Source organism: Thalassophryne amazonica, chromosome 7, assembly GCF_902500255.1.
Source record: "Thalassophryne amazonica chromosome 7, fThaAma1.1, whole genome shotgun sequence".
Taxonomy (NCBI): Eukaryota; Metazoa; Chordata; class Actinopteri; order Batrachoidiformes; family Batrachoididae; genus Thalassophryne; species Thalassophryne amazonica.
Window position 1 is genome coordinate 3,059,990 of NC_047109.1, and position 21,175 is coordinate 3,081,164.

The following is a 21,175-nucleotide window of genomic DNA, read 5'->3' on the forward strand; positions in this document are numbered from 1 at the left end:
ATTCTTTGTAGGCTCACCAAAGAATGTGGTACAAATTTCCTGGATCGGCACGTCAGTGTGTGTGTGTGTGTGTCTAAAATTCATGTCACGTCTTTAATTAGAAGCACAGACAGTAATTGTATATTTCACAGTGTGCCTGTGAAGGTGGTTCTGGGCTGTGGTGGATTCTAATCTAATGCTACATTTACACATAACAACGACAAGTCACGAATGCCACCAAGTGCACATTCTTGGCCGCTGATCACGAATGTGATGATTTGGGGCAGAGGCGTCAGGTGTCCTCAGGAACTGCTGCAACCTGTTACCACACGTTACGATTAATGGCACATGTTGCTGGAGAATTATCAGGAACCATTACGCACGGTCAAGAATGTGTTCCGCGTTGTTACGTGCTACTGCGCGTAACAGCGCATCGTTAAGTTCTGTCACATTGTGAACGAGGTGAATTGTCTCCACACACACACCCATATTCATCCAACCGAATTCAGATCGCTCCAGTTTTTCAGAAGAACTTTGTGACTGCATTCGTAGTTGGGCTCTGTGCCATGGAGTGGTGCAGAGAGGAGGAGGAGGACAGGGCCAGATGTGTGGCTTCATGCGGGTCTGGTCTGGCGCATTTTCCCAAACATCAGGCACATGCAGCAGGTGGAACACCTGCAGGAGCGCGCTGAAGAGCACTGAAATTAGACTTTTAGCCGACATGGTGTCAGCAATCAAACTGAATGCGGTGCAGCAGGGTTTAACTGTGCGCACGTTTCTTCCTCCGCCGGACTGGAGGACGTGCAGAGATGTCTGGCTGCACGTGAGTCTCCTCTCACTCCTCTGGTTCAGACTTGTTCTCCCGCTCATCGGTTACAGCAGGTGGAACTCCTGCAGGAGCATCCTGAGGAGCTTCAGCAGGAATTGTGGACCGACACTTGGAGCCGAGTTTAATTGTGCGCACGTGACTGAAAACTGATTCGTCGTGGCGCGCAGTGAAATGTGACGCTGCGTTACAAGTCGTGTCAAATCTTGACAGTTTCCGTGTCACTTCGTAATAACGTGTGACAGTTTGAGCTCCAAGAACCATCACAGGAACCACTATGAACGTTGTCACGTTCTATTAAGGATCAATATTCATCAAGACGGATCAATACGCTCAGCTGCAACCTCCACGACATGAGACGAAATGAGGGTGGTGTGTGACATTCGTGGAAGATTTTTTGACAGACAAAAACATGCTCCACGAATATCAAGAATATCACACACCAACACGCACTATTAAGAAACATATTCAGATGCGTTAAGTCACATTAAGAATGTCAGGAATGTGTCAGGAATGACAGAAAAATGACATTCGTAACGCATCTTGGTTATGTGTAAACGCACCTTAAGTAATCCCATGCCCATGTGGTTATATCAGATATTGATCAATCAATCAATCAATCAATCAATCAATTTTTTTATATAGCGCCAAATCACAACAAACAGTTGCCCCAAGGCGCTTTATATTGTAAGGCAAGGCCATACAATAATTATGTAAAACCCCAACGGTCAAAACGACCCCCCGTGAGCAAGCACTTGGCTACAGTGGGAAGGAAAAACTCCCTTTTAACAGGAAGAAACCTCCAGCAGAACCAGGCTCAGGGAGGGGCAGTCTTCTGCTGGGACTGGTTGGGGCTGAGGGAGAGAACCAGGAAAAAGACATGCTGTGGAAGAGAGCAGAGATCAATCACTAATGATTAAATGCAGAGTGGTGCATACAGAGCAAAAGAGAAAGAAACAGTGCATCATGGGAACCCCCCAGCAGTCTACGTCTATAGCAGCATAACTAAGGGATGGTTCAGGGTCACCTGATCCAGCCCTAACTATAAGCTTTAGCAAAAAGGAAAGTTTTAAGCCTAATCTTAAAAGTAGAGAGGGTGTCTGTCTCCCTGATCTGAATTGGGAGCTGGTTCCACAGGAGAGGAGCCTGAAAGCTGAAGGCTCTGCCTCCCATTCTACTCTTACAAACCCTAGGAACTACAAGTAAGCCTGCAGTCTGACAGCGAAGCGCTCTATTGGGGTGATATGGTACTATGAGGTCCCTAAGATAAGATGGGACCTGATTATTCAAAACCTTATAAGTAAGAAGAAGAATTTTAAATTCTATTCTAGAATTAACAGGAAGCCAATGAAGAGAGGCCAATATGGGTGAGATATGCTCTCTCCTTCTAGTCCCCGTCAGTACTCTAGCTGCAGCATTTTGAATTAACTGAAGGCTTTTTAGGGAACTTTTAGGACAACCTGATAATAATGAATTACAATAGTCCAGCCTAGAGGAAATAAATGCATGAATTAGTTTTTCAGCATCACTCTGAGACAAGACCTTTCTGATTTTAGAGCTATTGCGTAAATGCAAAAAAGCAGTCCTACATATTTGTTTAATATGCGCATTGAATGACATATCCTGATCAAAAATGACTCCAAGATTTCTCACAGTATTACTAGAGGTCAGGGTAATGCCATCCAGAGTAAGGATCTGGTTAGACACCATGTTTCTAAGATTTGTGGGGCCAAGTACAATAACTTCAGTTTTATCTGAGTTTAAAAGCAGGAAATTAGAGGTCATCCATGTCTTTATGTCTGTAAGACAATCCTGCAGTTTAGCTAATTGGTGTGTGTCCTCTGGCTTCATAGATAGATAAAGCTGGGTATCATCTGCGTAACAATGAAAATTTAAGCAATACCGTCTAATAATACTGCCTAAGGGAAGCATGTATAAAGTGAATAAAATTGGTCCTAGCACAGAACCTTGTGGAACTCCATAATTAACTTTAGTCTGTGAAGAAGATTCCCATTGATGAATGACAGTTCTTGATGCACTGCTGTCTGAGGGAGCAGGATCATCTGTGTTCATCTTAGGTCTGTGTCCCTGCCACTTATGAACTGAAATTGTTTGGAGGTTCCTTGAATTGCACGATAGATGGAGAAATAAGCAAATCCCACCCACTTTTCTCAGAGGAACATTATTAAAAATTTCAATAATTATCTCATGATCTAATTTGTTGACAAAGTGGAGATCCTCAGCCCGTCTTTGCTCCTCAAAGACTCAGCCTTTAATAGATACTGCTTTTGGACAAAATCATGACTAAAATAACCTGTTTGAATTAACATGATTATGAATTTTTTTATTTTTTGGAAGGTGTTGCAGGTCTTAAATGCCGGAATGGATGAATATCAAATGGTAAATGGACTGCATTTATATAGCGCTTTTGCATCTGCATCAGACGCTCAAAGCGCTTTACAATTATGCCTCACATTCACCCCAACGTCAGGGTGCTGCCATACAAGGCGCTCGCTACACACCGGGAGCAATAGGGGATTAAAGACCTTGCCCAAGGGCTCTTAGTGATTTTCCAGTCAGGCGGGGATTTGAACCCATGATCTTCTGGACTCAAGCCCAACACCTTAACCACTAGACCATCACCTCCCCCATCAACAAATTAAATGGTGACCACAAAAAAAAGCAGGAAATATTTTTGGTTGATGCTGTCTGCAATGAAATACGTAGTTAAAGCAAATGTAAGAATCACTTATGAGATTGTGTGTGTGTGTGTGTGTGTGTGTGTGTGTGTGTGTGTGTGTGTGTGTGTGTGTGTGTGTGTGTGTGTGTGTGTGTGTGTGTGTGTGTGTGTGTGTGAGAGAGAGAGAGGGACAGCAGTAGCACAGCAGCTTGAGCAGCAGCGTTGCACTTCCTGAACAGGACGGGTGTGAGTCTGTTGTTAAAATGTGCATATGGACGATGGCGTTGTCCTTCTCGCGTTCGGGGTCATCTTTGGAAGTGCTGACATGCAGATATCATCAAATGAACATTACGCAACAAACGACACAGAGTTGTGATGCAAGATGACACTGTGTCAGCACTTCAGTCAACTTCCCAAAAGCTTCATCATCTGACGCCTCATTCAGCAGCTCATTACAGACTACTGACATCTACTGGTCACATTATGTATAGCGCACCTACTGTGACATTACAATCTGGCAGTCACAGTGACAAAAACAGAGATGGACAGCGGTGTATCATGAAGGTTAAAGCAGCGGCCTTTACACCAGAAGGCCCTTGGATGAATTCTCTGTCACAATCACTCTGGGCACTTCTACAAAGTCCTTAATCCCCAATTTGCTCCCAGTCTGCAGATGAATGTTTGTTTTGCCGCCATTACAATGATGCCTGGTGTGTGTGTGAATAACATGAGGCGTCGTTGTGAAGTGCTTCAGGTGAAACGTGTGACAGACACACGCTGTGTTTACATTTAAATGTGAGCAGATTCCAATTTATGATGATAATTTTATTTACATGATTCGAACTACAACTCTATCAGATTACTGGTGCTTTAGATTACACCACAGTCAAATCAGTGACATCAGATTACTGGTGCTTTAGATTACACCACAGTCAAATCAGTGACATCAGATTACTGGTGCTTTAGATTACACCACAGTCAAATCAGTGACATCAGATTACTGGTGCTTTAGATTACACCACAGTCAAATCAGTGACATCAGATTACTGGTGCTTTAGATTACACCACAGTCAAATCAGTAACATCAGATTACGGTTCTTTAGATTACACCACAGTCAAATCAGTGACATCAGATTACTGGTGCTTTAGATTACACCACAGTCAAATCAGTGACATCAGATTACTGGTGCTTTAGATTACACCACAGTCAAATCAGTGACATCAGATTACTGGTGCTTTAGATTACACCACAGTCAAATCAGTGACATCAGATTACGGTTCTTTAGATTACACCACAGTCAAATCAGTGACATCAGATTACTGGTGCTTTAGATTACACCACAGTCAAATCAGTGACATCAGATTACTGGTGCTTTAGATTACACCACAGTCAAATCAGTGACATCAGATTACTGGTGCTTTAGATTACACCACAGTCAAATCAGTGACATCAGATTACTGGTGCTTTAGATTACACCACAGTCAAATCAGTGACATCAGATTACTGGTGCTTTAGATTACACCACAGTCAAATCAGTGACATCAGATTACGGTTCTTTAGATTACACCACAGTCAAATCAGTGACATCAGATTATTGGTGCTTTAGATTACACCACAGTCAAATCAGTGACATCAGATTACTGGTGCTTTAGATTACACCACAGTCAAATCAGTGACATCAGATTACTGGTGCTTTAGATTACACCACAGTCAAATCAGTGACATCAGATTACAGGTGCTTTAGATTACACCACAGTCAAATCAGTGACATCAGATTACGGTTCTTTAGATTACACCACAGTCAAATCAGTGACATCAGATTACTGGTGCTTTAGATTACACCACAGTCAAATCAGTGACATCAGATTACTGGTGCTTTAGATTACACCACAGTCAAATCAGTGACATCAGATTACGGTTCTTTAGATTACACCACAGTCAAATCAGTGACATCAGATTATTGGTGCTTTAGATTACACCACAGTCAAATCAGTGACATCAGATTACTGGTGCTTTAGATTACACCACAGTCAAATCAGTGACATCAGATTACTGGTGCTTTAGATTACACCACAGTCAAATCAGTGACATCAGATTACTGGTGCTTTAGATTACACCACAGTCAAATCAGTGACATCAGATTATTGGTGCTTTAGATTACACCACAGTCAAATCAGTGACATCAGATTACTGGTGCTTTAGATTACATCACAGTGAAGTCAGCAAGATGATAGATTTGATATTGGCCTATAGTTTTTCAATACACTAGGGTCAAGATTAGGTTTCTTAAGTAATGGTTTAATCACTGCAGATTTGAAACATTTAGGAACAGATCCAGAAGTTAATGAGAGATTAATCATTTCCAGCACAGTTGGCCCAAGAGTGGGCCACAGGTCCTTAAACAGTTTTGTTGGTATAGGATCAAATAAACAGGTTGTGCTTTTTGTTGACGTAACGAGTTTTGTCAGCATGTCTAGAGAGATACTATCAAATCCTGTAAATCTAGGTAAGACCTCAGTAGTGGCGCCCACCTTAATAGCAGGGTGTAGTGTGTTGAGAAAGTGTAGTGACAAGGACCCACAACAGGGGGCGCAAATGAACGGTCAATAGATGAGCCAAAAAGTAACAATTTAATGTTGTGAAATGTGCACAACGAATATACAGACAATCTCAGAATATGATTACAGTCAAATTACAAAGGTGACGTGTGGGCAGGCTCGAGGATAGAAGACGTCTGTCCTGAGAAGGGCCGGAACCACACGCAGTGATTCCTCAGGGGAAAAGAGTGCCGTCCTGCACTCACTCAGCTTCCACAGAAAGAGGAACCAGTACTCCTGCAAACACTCACAATATACAGATATATTGTAACACAAAATGGCTGAAGATATTACCTTCAATGAAGTATGATATCTCGGCGATGAGGTGGAGATGACGTCTGGGTTTTATGGAGTGAGGTGATGAAGAATGAGTGACAGCTGTCAGGAAGTAATGAGTAACAGCTGTCACTCCCGGCTGTGTCCGTGGCGGCAGCGCCCTCTCGTGCCTGAAGCCCGCACTTCAGGCAGGGCGCCCTCTGGTGGTGGGCCAGCAGTACCTCCTCTTCTGGCAGCCCACACAACAGTAGTGGCTGGGTTAAGGCATGCTGGGATATGTTTAACCTAATGTCTTCTATTTTCTTCTCAAAGTAATCCAGGAAATCTTGTATTACTGGAAAAAGTGGTGTCATGGCAGCTCGTAGACTATCTTACTGAGAATAATCTCTTTGAGTCACTGCAGTCTGCTTTTAGAAAACATCATTCCACAGAGACGGCTCTCACTAAAGTGGTGAATGATCTTCTGCTTGTAATGGATTCGGACACCACTACGGTTCTGTTGCTGTTAGATCTCAGTGCTGCGTTTGATACACTGGATCATCATATTCTACTTGATAAGCTGGAAAATCATTTTGGGATTACTGGGAGTGCCCTTGCATGGCTGACGTCATACTTGACCAGTCGTTCTCACTGTGTTTTGTACAGTAACACTACCTCTAACCTTAGTGACATGAAATTTGGGGTTCCACAGGGGTCTGTCTTAGGCCCCCTGCTTTTCTCACTTTATATAGCATCCCTTGGGCACACATTGCGTTGTTTTGGGATTACCTTTCACTGCTATGCTGATGATACTCAGTTATACATGCTGATAACTGCTGGTAATCTCGTTCACATAAAATCCTTAAAAGATTGCCTTGCAGCAGTGAGAAGATGGATGTCTAGAAACTTCCTACTTTTAAACTCTGATAAGACTGAAATGATGGTTCTTGGTCCAGTGAGATGTCAGCATCAATTTGACCAGTTAATGCTTAACCTAGGCTCCTGTGTCATACATCACACTGACAAAGTGAGGAACATTGGGGTAATTTTTGATCCTACGTTGTGTTTTGACCTCCACATTAGAGATATTATGAGGACTGCTTTCTTCCACTTGTGAAATATAGCGAAGATTCATCCCACCCTGTCTATGGCTGATGCTGAGACCCTGATCCATGCGTTTATCTCTTCTAGATTGGACGACTGAAATGTTCCATTTTCTGGTTTATCACAGTCAAGCATTAGGGGTCTCCAATTGGTTCAAAATGCTGCAGAAAGACTTTTGACATGAAGAAGAAAGTTGGACCACATTACACCCATTTTGGTATCCCTTCACTGGCTTCCTGTCCCAGTGAGATCAGATTTTAAGGTTCTGCTATTAGTCTATAAAATTATTCATGGACTGGCACCTCCCTACCTAGCTGACCTAATTAAACCCTATGTACCGGCCTGGGCTTTGCATTCTCAGGGTGCAGGACTACTTTGTGTCCCTAAGGTGAATAAGAAGTCTGTGGGTTCATTCATTATCGTGCCCCTGTTCTGTGGAATGATCTCCCTGCATCAATAAAACAGTCCGATTCTGTGAAGACTTTCAAGTCCAGACTTAAGACGCACTTATTTTCCCTTTCGTATGGCAGCATACTGGCATAGTATGTTACTATGCTTTTTACTCTTTTAATTCATTTTATTAGTAATTGGAGCGGGCCGCGGCCTCAAATTTACCTAAATTCTGGGTCTTTTAGTGAAGCTTAGGGCTAGTGGCCGGCGATCACCTTAGTATTTCTTCTGTTTTTCTTGTTGCTTAATGCTGACAAATTATACAGTATTTGTTGTCTTTCTGCCTGAATCTCACATTCAGCCTTCCTGTGAACATTCTGTTGTTAAAGGCTTCCAGTGTTACGAGTGTAATTACTCACCTTTGTTCTCCTTGGTTCTCAGAACGTTCCTTCCTCCTCGGCTCTGAGCGTCCCACCTGGCTCCAGTTCCTGTAACACTCCTGGGTTTCATTCAAACTCACTAACTCTCAAGCCTGGCTCCGTGTGTACTGCAGCTCCCAGCTTTCCACCGCTACAAGTGGGCCCTGTCTCGGCTCTACAGGCACCAGCTCCAGCACTATTAAATCCTTTGTTCATCCATTATTGTAAATAAATCTCCTTTTGTTCACTCCTGTCTCATCCTTGCTCCCAGCATTTGAGTCCATCACCCGAACCCGTCCCGTCAGGGACATCAGATTACTGGCGTTTTTGATTACACCACAGCGAAATCAGGGACATCAGACTAGCGGTGCTTAAGATTACACCACAGTCAAATCAGGGACATCAGACTACTGGTACTTCAGATTACACCACAGTGAAGTCAGAAACATCAGTTTTCTGGTTCCTGAGATTACAGTTCCATCAGATTACTGATACTTTATGTTACAGGGACATCAGATTACTGGTGTTTGATATTACAGTTCCATCAGATTACTGATACTTTATGTTACAGTGACATCAGATTACTGGTGCTTTAGATAACACTACAGCCAAATCAGTGACATCATATTACTTTGCTGGTTATTGGTGGTCTGGGAGCAGACACCGTCTCTACGGGGATGGGGTAATGAGGGGATGGCAGGGGGAGAGAAGCTGCAGAGAGGTGTGTAAGACTACAACTCTGCTTCCTGGTCCCAACCCTGGATAGTCACGGTTTGGAGGATTTAAGAAAATTGGCCAGATTTCTAGAAATGAGAGCTGCTCCATCCAAAGTGGGATGGATGCCGTCTCTCCTAACAAGACCAGGTTTTCCCCAGAAGCTTTGCCAATTATCTATGAAGCCCACCTCATTTTTTGGACACCACTCAGACAGCCAGCAATTCAAGGAGAACATGCGGCTAAACATGTCACTCCCGGTCTGATTGGGGAGGGGCCCAGAGAAAACTACAGAGTCCGACATTGTTTTTGCAAAGTTACACACCGATTCAATGTTTATTTTAGTGACCTCCGATTGGCGTAACCGGGTGTCATTACTGCCGACGTGAATTACAATCTTACCAAATTTACGCTTAGCCTTAGCCAGCAGTTTCAAATTTCCTTCAATGTCGCCTGCTCTGGCCCCCGGAAGACAATTGACTATGGTTGCTGGTGTCGCTAACTTCACATTTCTTCCAAATTGGAAGTCCCAAAAACCAGTTTTATTTGTTATTATCTATCGTCCACCTGGTCGTTACTGTGAGTTTCTCTGTGAATTTTCAGACCTTTTGTCTGACTTAGTGCTTAGCTCAGATAAGATAATTATAGTGGGCGATTTTAACATCCACACAGATGCTGAGAATGACAGCCTCAACACTGCATTTAATCTATTATTAGACTCTATTGGCTTTGCTCAAAAAGTAAATGAGTCCACCCACCACTTTAATCATATCTTAGATCTTGTTCTGACTTATGGTATGGAAATAGAAGACTTAACAGTATTCCCTGAAAACTCCCTTCTGTCTGATCATTTCTTACTAACATTTACATTTACTCTGATGGACTACCCAGCAGTGGGGAATAAGTTTCATTACACTAGAGGTCTTTCAGAAAGCGCTGTAACTAGGTTTAAGGATATGATTCCTTCTTTATGTTCTCTAATGCCATGGAAAAAGAGTCTGTTGCTCTATAAAAAAAGCCCTCCGTAAAGCTAGGACATCTTTCTACTCATCACTAATTGAAGAAAATAAGAACAACCCCAGGTTTCTTTTCAGCACTGTAGCCAGGCTGACAAAGAGTCAGAGCTCTATTGAGCTGAGTATTCCATTAACTTTAACTAGTAATGACTTCATGACTTTCTTTGCTAACAAAATTTTAACTATTAGAGAAAAAATTACTCATAACCATCCCAAAGACGTATCGTTATCTTTGGCTGCTTTCAGTGATGCCGGTATTTGGTTAGACTCTTTCTCTCCGATTGTTCTGAGTTATTTTCATTAGTTACTTCATCCAAACCATCAACATGTTTATTAGACCCCATTCCTACCAGGCTGCTCAAGGAAGCCCTACCATTATTTAATGCTTCGATCTTAAATATGATCAATCTATCTTTGTTAGTTGGCTATGTACCACAGGCTTTTAAGGTGGCAGTAATTAAACCATTACTTAAAAAGCCATCACTTGACCCAGCTATCTTAGCTAATTATAGGCCAATCTCCAACCTTCCTTTTCTCTCAAAAATTCTTGAAAGGGTAGTTGTAAAACAGCTAACTGATCATCTGCAGAGGAATGGTCTATTTGAAGAGTTTCAGTCAGGTTTTAGAATTCATCATAGTACAGAAACAGCATTAGTGAAGGTTACAAATGATCTTCTTATGGCCTCGGACAGTGGACTCATCTCTGTGCTTGTTCTGTTAGACCTCAGTGCTGCTTTTGATACTGTTGACCATAAAATTTTATTACAGAGATTAGAGCATGCCATAGGTATTAAAGGCACTGCGCTGCGGTGGTTTGAATCATATTTGTCTAATAGATTACAATTTGTTCATGTAAATGGGGAATCTTCTTCACAGACTAAAGTTAATTATGGAGTTCCACAAGGTTCTGTGCTAGGACCAATTTTATTCACTTTATATATGCTTCCCTTAGGCAGTATTATTAGACGGTATTGCTTAAATTTTCATTGTTACGCAGATGATACCCAGCTTTATCTATCCATGAAGCCAGAGGACACACACCAATTAGCTAAACTGCAGGATTGTCTTACAGACATAAAGACATGGATGACCTCTAATTTCCTGCTTTTAAACTCAGATAAAACTGAAGTTATTGTACTTGGCCCCACAAATCTTAGAAACATGGTGTCTAACCAGATCCTTACTCTGGATGGCATTACCCTGACCTCTAGTAATACTGTGAGAAATCTTGGAGTCATTTTTGATCAGGATATGTCATTCAAAGCGCATATTAAACAAATATGTAGGACTGCTTTTTTGCATTTACGCAATATCTCTAAAATCAGAAAGGTCTTGTCTCAGAGTGATGCTGAAAAACTAATTCATGCATTTATTTCCTCTAGGCTGGACTATTGTAATTCATTATTATCAGGTTGTCCTAAAAGTTCCCTAAAAAGCCTTCAGTTAATTCAAAATGCTGCAGCTAGAGTACTGACGGGGACTAGAAGGAGAGAGCATATCTCACCTATATTGGCCTCTCTTCATTGGCTTCCTGTTAATTCTAGAATAGAATTTAAAATTCTTCTTCTTACTTATAAGGTTTTGAATAATCAGGTCCCATCTTATCTTAGGGACCTCGTAGTACCATATCACCCCAATAGAGCGCTTCGCTCTCAGACTGCAGGCTTACTTGTAGTTCCTAGGGTTTGTAAGAGTAGAATGGGAGGCAGAGCCTTCAGCTTTCAGGCTCCTCTCCTGTGGAACCAGCTCCCAATTCAGATCAGGGAGACAGACACCCTCTCTACTTTTAAGATTAGGCTTAAAACTTTCCTTTTTGCTAAAGCTTATAGTTAGGGCTGGATCAGGTGACCCTGAACCATCCCTTAGTTATGCTGCTATAGACGTAGACTGCTGGGGGGTTCCCATGATGCACTGTTTCTTTCTCTTTTTGCTCTGTATGCACCACTCTGCATTTAATCATTAGTGATCGATCTCTGCTCCCCTCCACAGCATGTCTTTTTCCTGGTTCTCTCCCTCAGCCCCAACCAGTCCCAGCAGAAGACTGCCCCTCCCTGAGCCTGGTTCTGCTGGAGGTTTCTTCCTGTTAAAAGGGAGTTTTTCCTTCCCACTGTAGCCAAGTGCTTGCTCACAGGGGGTCGTTTTGACCGTTGGGGTTTTACATAATTATTGTATGGCCTTGCCTTACAATATAAAGCGCCTTGGGGCAACTGTTTGTTGTGATTTGGCGCTATATAAAAAAAATTGATTGATTGATTGATTGATTTCTCAAAACAGAGTCGCCAATAACCAGAGTTTGATCCTCGGCGGGTGTGTCGTCGAGTGGGGAAAAACGGTTAGAAATGTGAACGGGTTGGCGGTGTACACGGGGCTTCTGTTTAGGGCTACGCTTCCTCCTCACAGTCACCCAGTCGGCCTGCTTTCCCGGCTGCTCGGGATCTGCCAGAGGGGAACTAACGGCGGCTAAGCTACGTTGGTCCGCACCGACTACAGGGGCCTGGCTAGCTGTAGAATTTTCCACGGTGCGGAGCCGATTCTCCAATTTGCCCAGCCTGGCCTCCAAAGCTATGAATAAGATACACTTATTACAAGTACCGTTACTGCTAAAGGAGGCCGAGGAATAACTAAACATTTCACACCCAGAGCAGAAAAGTGCGGGAGAGACAGGAGAAGCCGCCATGCTAAATCGGCTAAGAGCTAGTAGCTGCGCTAAGCTAGCGGATTCCTAAAAACACGCAAAGTGAATAATGTGTAAATAATTTAGAGGCGATTCAGCAGAAGGAGTGCTTTAGTTAAGGCACGTGAAGATTACACTGGGAAACAAATCGTTATCTAGATAACTAGATCAATCTAACTGCGCAGATTAAACAGCTAACAGATACAGCAAAACACCGCTGTGCTCCGGAACAGGAAGTGATACAATACCGCAGTGAGAGCCAACCACCAGTAGAGGCAAGCAAGAGACATCAAAGCCAGGTGTGTCAGCTTTAGATTACAGTTACATCATATTATAGGGACATCAGATTACTGGTCCTTTAGATTACAGTTACATCATATTACTGGCACTTTCGATTACAGAGACATCAGATTACCGGTTCTTTAGATTACAATTCCATCATATTACTGGCGCTTTAGATTACAGGGACATCAGATTATTGGTGCATTAGATTACATTTCCATCAAATTACTGGATCTTCAGATTACAGAGACATCAGATTACTGGTGCCTTATATTACAGTTCCATCAGATTACTGGCGCTTTAGATTACAGTTCCATCATAGTACTGGTGCTTTAGATTACAGAGACATCATATTACTGGTGCTTTAGATTACAGTTCCATCAAATTACTGGTTCTTTAGATTACAGTTCCATCAGATTACTGGCGCTTTAGATTACTGTTCCATCATAGTACTGGTGCTTTATATAACAGTTCCATCATATTATAGGGACATCAGATTGCTGGTGCTTTAGATTACAGTTACATCATATTATAGGGACATCAGATTACTGGTCCTTTAGATTACAGTTACATCATATTACTGGCACTTTAGATTACAGAGACATCAGATTACCGGTTCTTTAGATTACAGTTCCATCATATTACTGGCGCTTTAGATTACAGGGACATCAGATTATTGGTGCATTAGATTACATTTCCATCAAATTACTGGATCTTTAGATTACAGAGACATCAGATTACTGGTGCCTTATATTACAGGAACATCAGATTACTGGTGCTTTAGATTACAGTTCCATCAGATTACTGGGAAATCAGATTACTGGTTCTTTAGATTACAGTTCCATCAGATTACTGGCGCTTTAGATTACAGTTCCATCATAGTACTGGTGCTTTAGATTACAGAGACATCAGATTACTGGTGCTTTAGATTACAGTTCCATCAAATTACTGGTGCTTTAGATTACAGTTCCATCAGATTACTGGTGCTTTAGATTACAGTTCCATCATATTACTGGCGCTTTAGATTACAGTTCCATCATAGTACTGGTGCTTTAGATTACAGAGACATGAGATTACTGGTGCTTTAGATTACAGTTCCATCAAATTACTGGCCCTTTAGATTACAGTTCCATCAGGTTACTGGTCCTTTAGATTACAGTTCCATCATATTAGATTACAGCTCCATCAAATTACTGGCGCTTTAGATTACAGTTCCATCATAGTACTGGTGCTTTAGATTACAGAGACATCAGATTACTGGCGCTTTAGATTACAGTTCCATTATAGTACTGGTGCTTTAGATTACAGAGACATCAGATTATTTTATATTACAGAGGCATCAGATTACTGGTATTTTAGATTACAGGGACATCAGATTACTGGTATTTTAGATTACAGGGACATCAGATTATTTTAGATTACAGAGACATCAGATTACTGGTATTTTAGATTACAGGGACATCAGATTATTTTAGATTACAGAGATATCAGATTACTGGTATTTTAGATTACAAAGGCATCAGATTACGAGTATTTTACATTACAGGGACATGAGATGACTGGTATTTTAGAGAGACATGAGATTACTGGTGTTACATCGCATTACATTTTTACCCAGAGTACCTCACTTTCTGTTTCCTGTGTCACGTGGTTCCTTACGAGTCAATTAATGGGATCATTTTCCCTCAGAATCCACAGTGAGCTGCGATGGAAAGAGGTCAGAGGTCAAACACATCGCTTCGCTCCTGGCCGACACTTCCTGGACACGCACGCGCACGCGCTCCCCTCCCCCGTTCGCTTCCTCCAACAGGACAAAGCGGCCACGCGGCTGCTGCTGCGCCAGCACACGCACACGCGTGCGTGGACCCATCTTCTGCTTTCTGTCCGGGCATAGTGCTGCTCGTGCACGTCATGCGCGCGTTCAGCGAGTGTAATAAAGCATATGTAATAACGCCTTTGTGGGCGCGCGCGCGATTAGCGGAACCTCGGCGGCGAAACAAAGCGGAAAAGCGCGCGCGCGCCGCCTCCGATCAAAAGTGCTGAAACCGAACTCAAAAGTGACCGTCGGAGCCGATCAATAACCAATATTCACCCCGGCGCCTCTGTGTTCGTGTCGTCTGGTTCCGTTTTGTGTGTGTGTGTTTGTGTATGTGTGTGTTCTTACCTTTAAGTTGGTCTCTTTCATCCTTTCCTGTCTGCGCGTGCCCTCCAGCAGCCGGGACATCCCGAACCCGAATCCTCACGGGTCAGAGGTCAGCAGGACTCTCCACAAAGCCCGCAGAGGTTGACGGTTCAGATCCGCCGCAGCCCGCACATAGGAACTGAGGCAGGGGCGGGGCTTCCCGCTGACTGACAGCGCCTCTCTGGACGTCGGACCAGTTAGAAGTCAGCGCGCTGCTTTCGCCTTCCCTCGGCTCTCAGCCAATCACCGCGCTGCTCGCAGCTCTGGGTCCGCCCACCAGTGTCTGCAGCGGCTTCCAGAACCTCAGAGTAGGCGAGTGATGGAGTGAGTGAGTGATGGAGTGAGTGAGTGATGGAGTGAGTGAGCGAGTGAGTGAGCAAGCGAGCGAGGGAGCGGGCGAGTGATGGAGTGGGCGAGTGAGTGAGTGAGCAAGCGAGCGAGGGAGCGGGCGAGTGATGGAGTGAGTGAGCGAGTGAGTGAGTGAGCGAGCAGGCGAGTGATGGAGTGGGCGAGTGATGGAGTGAGTGAGCGAGTGAGTGAGCAAGCGAGCGAGGGAGCGGGCGAGTGATGGAGTGGGCGAGTGATGGAGTGAGTGAGTGATGGAGTGAGTGAGTGAGTGAGTGAGTGAGCGAGCAGGCGAGTGATGGAGTGGGCGAGTGATGGAGTGAGTGAGTGATGGAGTGAGTGAGTGATGGAGTGAGTGAGGGAGTGAGTGAGCAAGCGAGCGAGGGAGCGGGCGAGTGATGGAGTGAGTGAGCGAGTGAGCGAGTGAGTGAGTGAGCGAGCAGGCGAGTGATGGAGTGGGCGAGTGATGGAGTGAGTGAGCGAGTGAGTGAGCAAGCGAGCGAGGGAGCGGGCGAGTGATGGAGTGAGTGAGCGAGTGAGTGAGTGAGCGAGCAGGGCGAGTGATGGAGTGGGCGAGTGATGGAGTGAGTGAGCGAGTGAGTGAGCAAGCGAGCGAGGGAGCGGGCGAGTGATGGAGTGAGTGAGCGAGTGAGTGAGTGAGCGAGCAGGCGAGTGATGGAGTGGGCGAGTGATGGAGTGAGTGAGCGAGTGAGTGAGCAAGCGAGCGAGGGAGCGGGCGAGTGATGGAGTGGGCGAGTGATGGAGTGAGTGAGTGATGGAGTGAGTGAGTGATGGAGTGAGTGAGTGAGTGAGTGAGTGAGTGAGCGAGCAGGCGAGTGATGGAGTGGGCGAGTGATGGAGTGAGTGAGTGATGGAGTGAGTGAGCGAGTGAGTGAGTGAGTGAGTGAGTGAGCGAGCAGGCGAGTGATGGAGTGGGCGAGTGATGGAGTGAGTGAGTGATGGAGTGAGTGAGCGAGTGGGCGAGTGATGGAGTGAGTGAGCGAGCAAGCGAGCGAGTGATGGAGTGAGTGAGCGAGTGAGTGAGCGAGTGAGTGAGTGAGCGAGCAGGCGAGTGATGGAGTGGGCGAGTGATGGAGTGAGTGAGTGATGGAGTGAGTGAGCGAGTGAGTGAGTGAGCGAGCAGGCGAGTGATGGAGTGGGCGAGTGATGGAGTGAGTGAGCGATGGAGTGAGTGAGCGAGTGGGCGAGTGATGGAGTGAGTGAGCGAGCGAGCGAGCGAGTGATGGAGTGAGTGAGCAGCGAGTGAGTGAGTGAGCGAGCAGGCGAGTGATGGAGTGGGCGAGTGATGGAGTGAGTGAGTGATGGAGTGAGTGAGCGAGTGGGCGAGTGATGGAGTGAGTGAGCGAGTGAGTGAGCGGGCGAGTGAGCAAGTAAGCAAGCGGGCGAGTGAGTGAGTGAGTGAGTGGGTGAGCGAGTGGGCAAGCGAGTGAGAGTGAGAGAGCAAGTGAGTGAGTGAGCGAGCGAGTGAGTGAGTGAGCAGGTGAGCGAGTGAGTGAGTGGGCGAGTGAGTGAGTGAGCGGGCGAGTGATGGAGTGAGTGAGCGTGCGAGCGAGTGAGTGAGCGAGTGGGCGAGTGATGGAGTGAGTGAGTGAGTGAATGAGTGAGCGAGTGAGTGGGAGAGCGAGTGAGTGAGTGAGTGAGCGAGCGAGTGAGTGAGTGGGTGAGCAAGTGGGCGAGTGAGTGGGTGAGTGAGCGAGCGGGCGAGTGAGCAAGTGGGCGAGTGAGTGAGTGAGGGGGTGAGCGAGCAAGCGAGTGAGTGAGCGAGCGGGCGAGCGAGTGGGCGAGTGATGGAATGAGTGAGTGAGCGAGCGCTAGTGAGCGTGAGCACGTGATTAGTGAAATGAGCGAGTGAGTGAGCGGGCGAGCGAGTGGGCGAGCGAGTGAGTGAGCGAGTGAGCGAGCGAGTGAGCAGGTGAGCGAGCGAGTGGGCGAGCGAGTGAGTGAGTGAGCAGGTGAGCGAGTGAGTGAGCAGGTGAGCGAGTGGGTGAGTGAGCGAGTGGGTGAGTGAGTGAGTGGGCGAGTGAGTGAGTGGGCGAGTGAGTGAGTGAGTGAGTGTGTGAGTGGGCGAGTGAGTGAGTGGGCGAGTGAGTGAGTGAGTGAGTGGGCGAGTGAGAGAGTGAGTGAGTGTTCCTTCAAAGTGATTCCTCACATTCTCTCTGTTATTATCTGGCTGCGACACTGCGCCCGTGTGCGCTCTGACTGTTGGCACCTTTTCGTGCATAATGGTGACAAGTTTGAGAAAATATCAGCACACTGGATGTGCGGCCGCTCAGGCTGAGGCTGCCTCGGACCAGAGTAACACTAAAGACTCAGCAGCACCATCACCAAAGTCCACTGAGACAGAACTCTGAAAACAGACGTTATGACATCGATTAAATCCAGTGTTTCAGAGGTCATAAATCAATCAATCAATCAATCAATTTTTTTTATATAGCGCCAAATCACAACAAACAGTTGCCCCAAGGCGCTTTATATTGTAAGGCAAGGCCATACAATAATTATGTAAAACCCCAACGGTCAAAACGACCCCCTGTGAGCAAGCACTTGGCTACAGTGGGAAGGAAAAACTCCCTTTTAACAGGAAGAAACCTCCAGCAGAACCAGGCTCAGGGAGGGGCAGTCTTCTGCTGGGACTGGTTGGGGCTGAGGGAGAGAACCAGGAAAAAGACATGCTGTGGAGGGGAGCAGAGATCGATCACTAATGATTAAATGCAGAGTGGTGCATACAGAGCAAAAAGAAAAAGAAACAGTGCATCATGGGAACCCCCCAGCAGTCTACGTCTATAGCAGCATAACTAAGGGATGGTTCAGGGTCACCTGATCCAGCCCTAACTATAAGCTTTAGCAAAAAGGAAAGTTTTAAGCCTAATCTTAAAAGTAGAGAGGGTGTCTGTCTCCCTGATCTGAATTGGGAGCTGGTTCCACAGGAGAGGAGCCTGAAAGCTGAAGGCTCTGCCTCCCATTCTACTCTTACAAACCCTAGGAACTACAAGTAAGCCTGCAGTCTGAGAGCGAAGCGCTCTATTGGGGTAATATGGTACTACGAGGTCCCTAAGATAAGATGGGACCTGATTATTCAAAACCTTATAAGTAAGAAGAAGAATTTTAAATTCTATTCTAGAATTAACAGGAAGCCAATGAAGAGAGGCCAATATGGGTGAGATATGCTCTCTCCTTCTAGTCCCCGTCAGTACTCTAGCTGCAGCATTTTGAATTAACTGAAGGCTTTTTAGGGAACTTTTAGGACAACCTGATAATAATGAATTACAATAGTCCAGCCTAGAGGAAATAAATGCATGAATTAGTTTTTCAGCATCACTCTGAGACAAGACCTTTCTGATTTTAGAGATATTGCGTAAATGCAAAAAAGCAGTCCTACATATTTGTTTAATATGCACTTTGAATGACATATCCTGATCAAAAATGACTCCAAGATTTCTCACAGTATTACTAGAGGTCAGGGTAATGCCATCCAGAGTAAGGATCTGGTTAGACACCATGTTTCTAAGATTTGTGGGGCCAAGTACAATAACTTCAGTTTTATCTGAGTTTAAAAGCAGGAAATTAGAGGTCATCCATGTCTTTATGTCTGTAAGACAATCCTGCAGTTTAGCTAATTGGTGTGTGTCCTCTGGCTTCATGGATAGATAAAGCTGGGTATCATCTGCGTAACAATGAAAATTTAAGCAATACCGTCTAATAATACTGCCTAAGGGAAGCATGTATAAAGTGAATAAAATTGGTCCTAGCACAGAACCTTGTGGAACTCCATAATTAACTTTAGTCTGTGAAGAAGATTCCCCATTTACATGAACAAATTGTAATCTATTAGACAAGTATGATTCAAACCACCGCAGCGCAGTGCCTTTAATACCTATGGCATGCTCTAATCTCTGTAATAAAATTTTATGGTCAACAGTATCAAAAGCAGCACTGAGATCTAACAGAACAAGCACAGAGATGAGTCCACTGTCCGAGGCCATAAGAAGATCATTTGTAACCTTCACTAATGCTGTTTCTGTACTATGATGAATTCTAAAACCTGACTGAAACTCTTCAAATAGACCATTCCTCTGCAGATGATCAGTTAGCTGTTTTACAACTACCCTTTCAAGAATTTTTGAGAGAAAAGGAAGGTTGGAGATTGGCCTATAATTAGCTAAGATAGCTGGGTCAAGTGATGGCTTTTTAAGTAATGGTTTAATTACTGCCACCTTAAAAGCCTGTGGTACATAGCCAACTAACAAAGATAGATTGATCATATTTAAGATCGAAGCATTAAATAATGGTAGGGCTTCCTTGAGCAGCCTGGTAGGAATGGGGTCTAATAAACATGTTGATGGTTTGGATGAAGTAACTAATGAGAATAACTCAGACAGAACAATCGGAGAGAAAGAGTCTAACCAAATACCGGCATCACTGAAAGCAGCCAAAGATAACGATACGTCTTTGGGATGGTTATGAGTAATTTTTTCTCTAATAGTTAAAATTTTGTTAGCAAAGAAAGTCATGAAGTCATTACTAGTTAAAGTTAATGGAATACTCAGCTCAATAGAGCTCTGACTCTTTGTCAGCCTGGCTACAGTGCTGAAAAGAAACCTGGGGTTGTTCTTATTTTCTTCAATTAGTGATGAGTAGAAAGATGTCCTAGCTTTACGAAGGGCTTTTTTATAGAGCAACAGACTCTTTTTCCAGGCTAAGTGAAGATCTTCTAAATTAGTGAGACGCCATTTCCTCTCCAACTTACGGGTTATCTGCTTTAAGCTACGAGTTTGTGAGTTATACCACGGAGTCAGACACTTCTGATTTAAAGCTCTCTTTTTCAGAGGAGCTACAGCATCCAAAGTTGTCTTCAATGAGGATGTAAAACTATTGACGAGATACTCTATCTCCCTTACAGAGTTTAGGTAGCTACTCTGCACTGTGTTGGTATATGGCATTAGAGAACATAAAGAAGGAATCATATCCTTAAACCTAGTTACAGCGCTTTCTGAAAGACTTCTAGTGTAATGAAACTTATTCCCCACTGCTGGGTAGTCCATCAGAGTAAATGTAAATGTTATTAAGAAATGATCAGACAGAAGGGAGTTATCAGGGAATACTGTTAAGTCTTCTATTTCCATACCATAAGTCAGAACAAGATCTAAGATATGATTAAAGTGGTGGGTGGACTCATTTACTTTTTGAGCAAAGCCAATAGAGTCTAATAATAGATTAAATGCAGTGTTGAGGCTGTCATTCTCAGCATCTGTTTGGATGTTAAAATCGCCCACTATAATTATCTTATCTGAGCTAAGCACTAAGTCAGACAAAAGGTCTGAAAATTCACAGAGAAACTCACAGTAACGACCAGGTGGACGATAGATAATAACAAATAAAACTGGTTTTTGGGACTTCCAATTTGGATGGACAAGACTAAGAGACAAGCTTTCAAATGAATTAAAGCTCTGTCTGGGTTTTGGATTAATTAATAAGCTGGAATGGAAGATTGCTGCTAATCCTCCACCCCGGCCCGTGCTACGAGCATTCTGACAGTTAGTGTGACTCGGGGGTGTTGACTCATTTAAACTAACATATTCATCCTGCTGTAACCAGGTTTCTGTTAGGCAGAATAAATCAATATGTTGATCAATTATTATATCATTTACCAACAGGGACTTAGAAGAGAGAGACCTAATGTTTAATAGACC

At 44.1% G+C, this 21,175-nt stretch overlaps 1 protein-coding gene across 1 annotated transcript in view; it reads right to left on the reverse strand.

The window, feature by feature from the left end:
- The window catches only part of arhgef2 (rho/rac guanine nucleotide exchange factor (GEF) 2), a 194,337-nt gene extending 179,062 nt beyond the window's left edge, over positions 1-15,275 (reverse strand). Inside the window, exon 1 of the mRNA XM_034173482.1 lies at positions 15,102-15,275. Coding sequence (XP_034029373.1) covers positions 15,102-15,161 — 60 coding nt within the window. The 5' untranslated portion in view covers positions 15,162-15,275. The remainder of the gene's footprint in view (positions 1-15,101) is intronic.
- Positions 15,276-21,175: the final 5,900 nt, after the last annotated feature.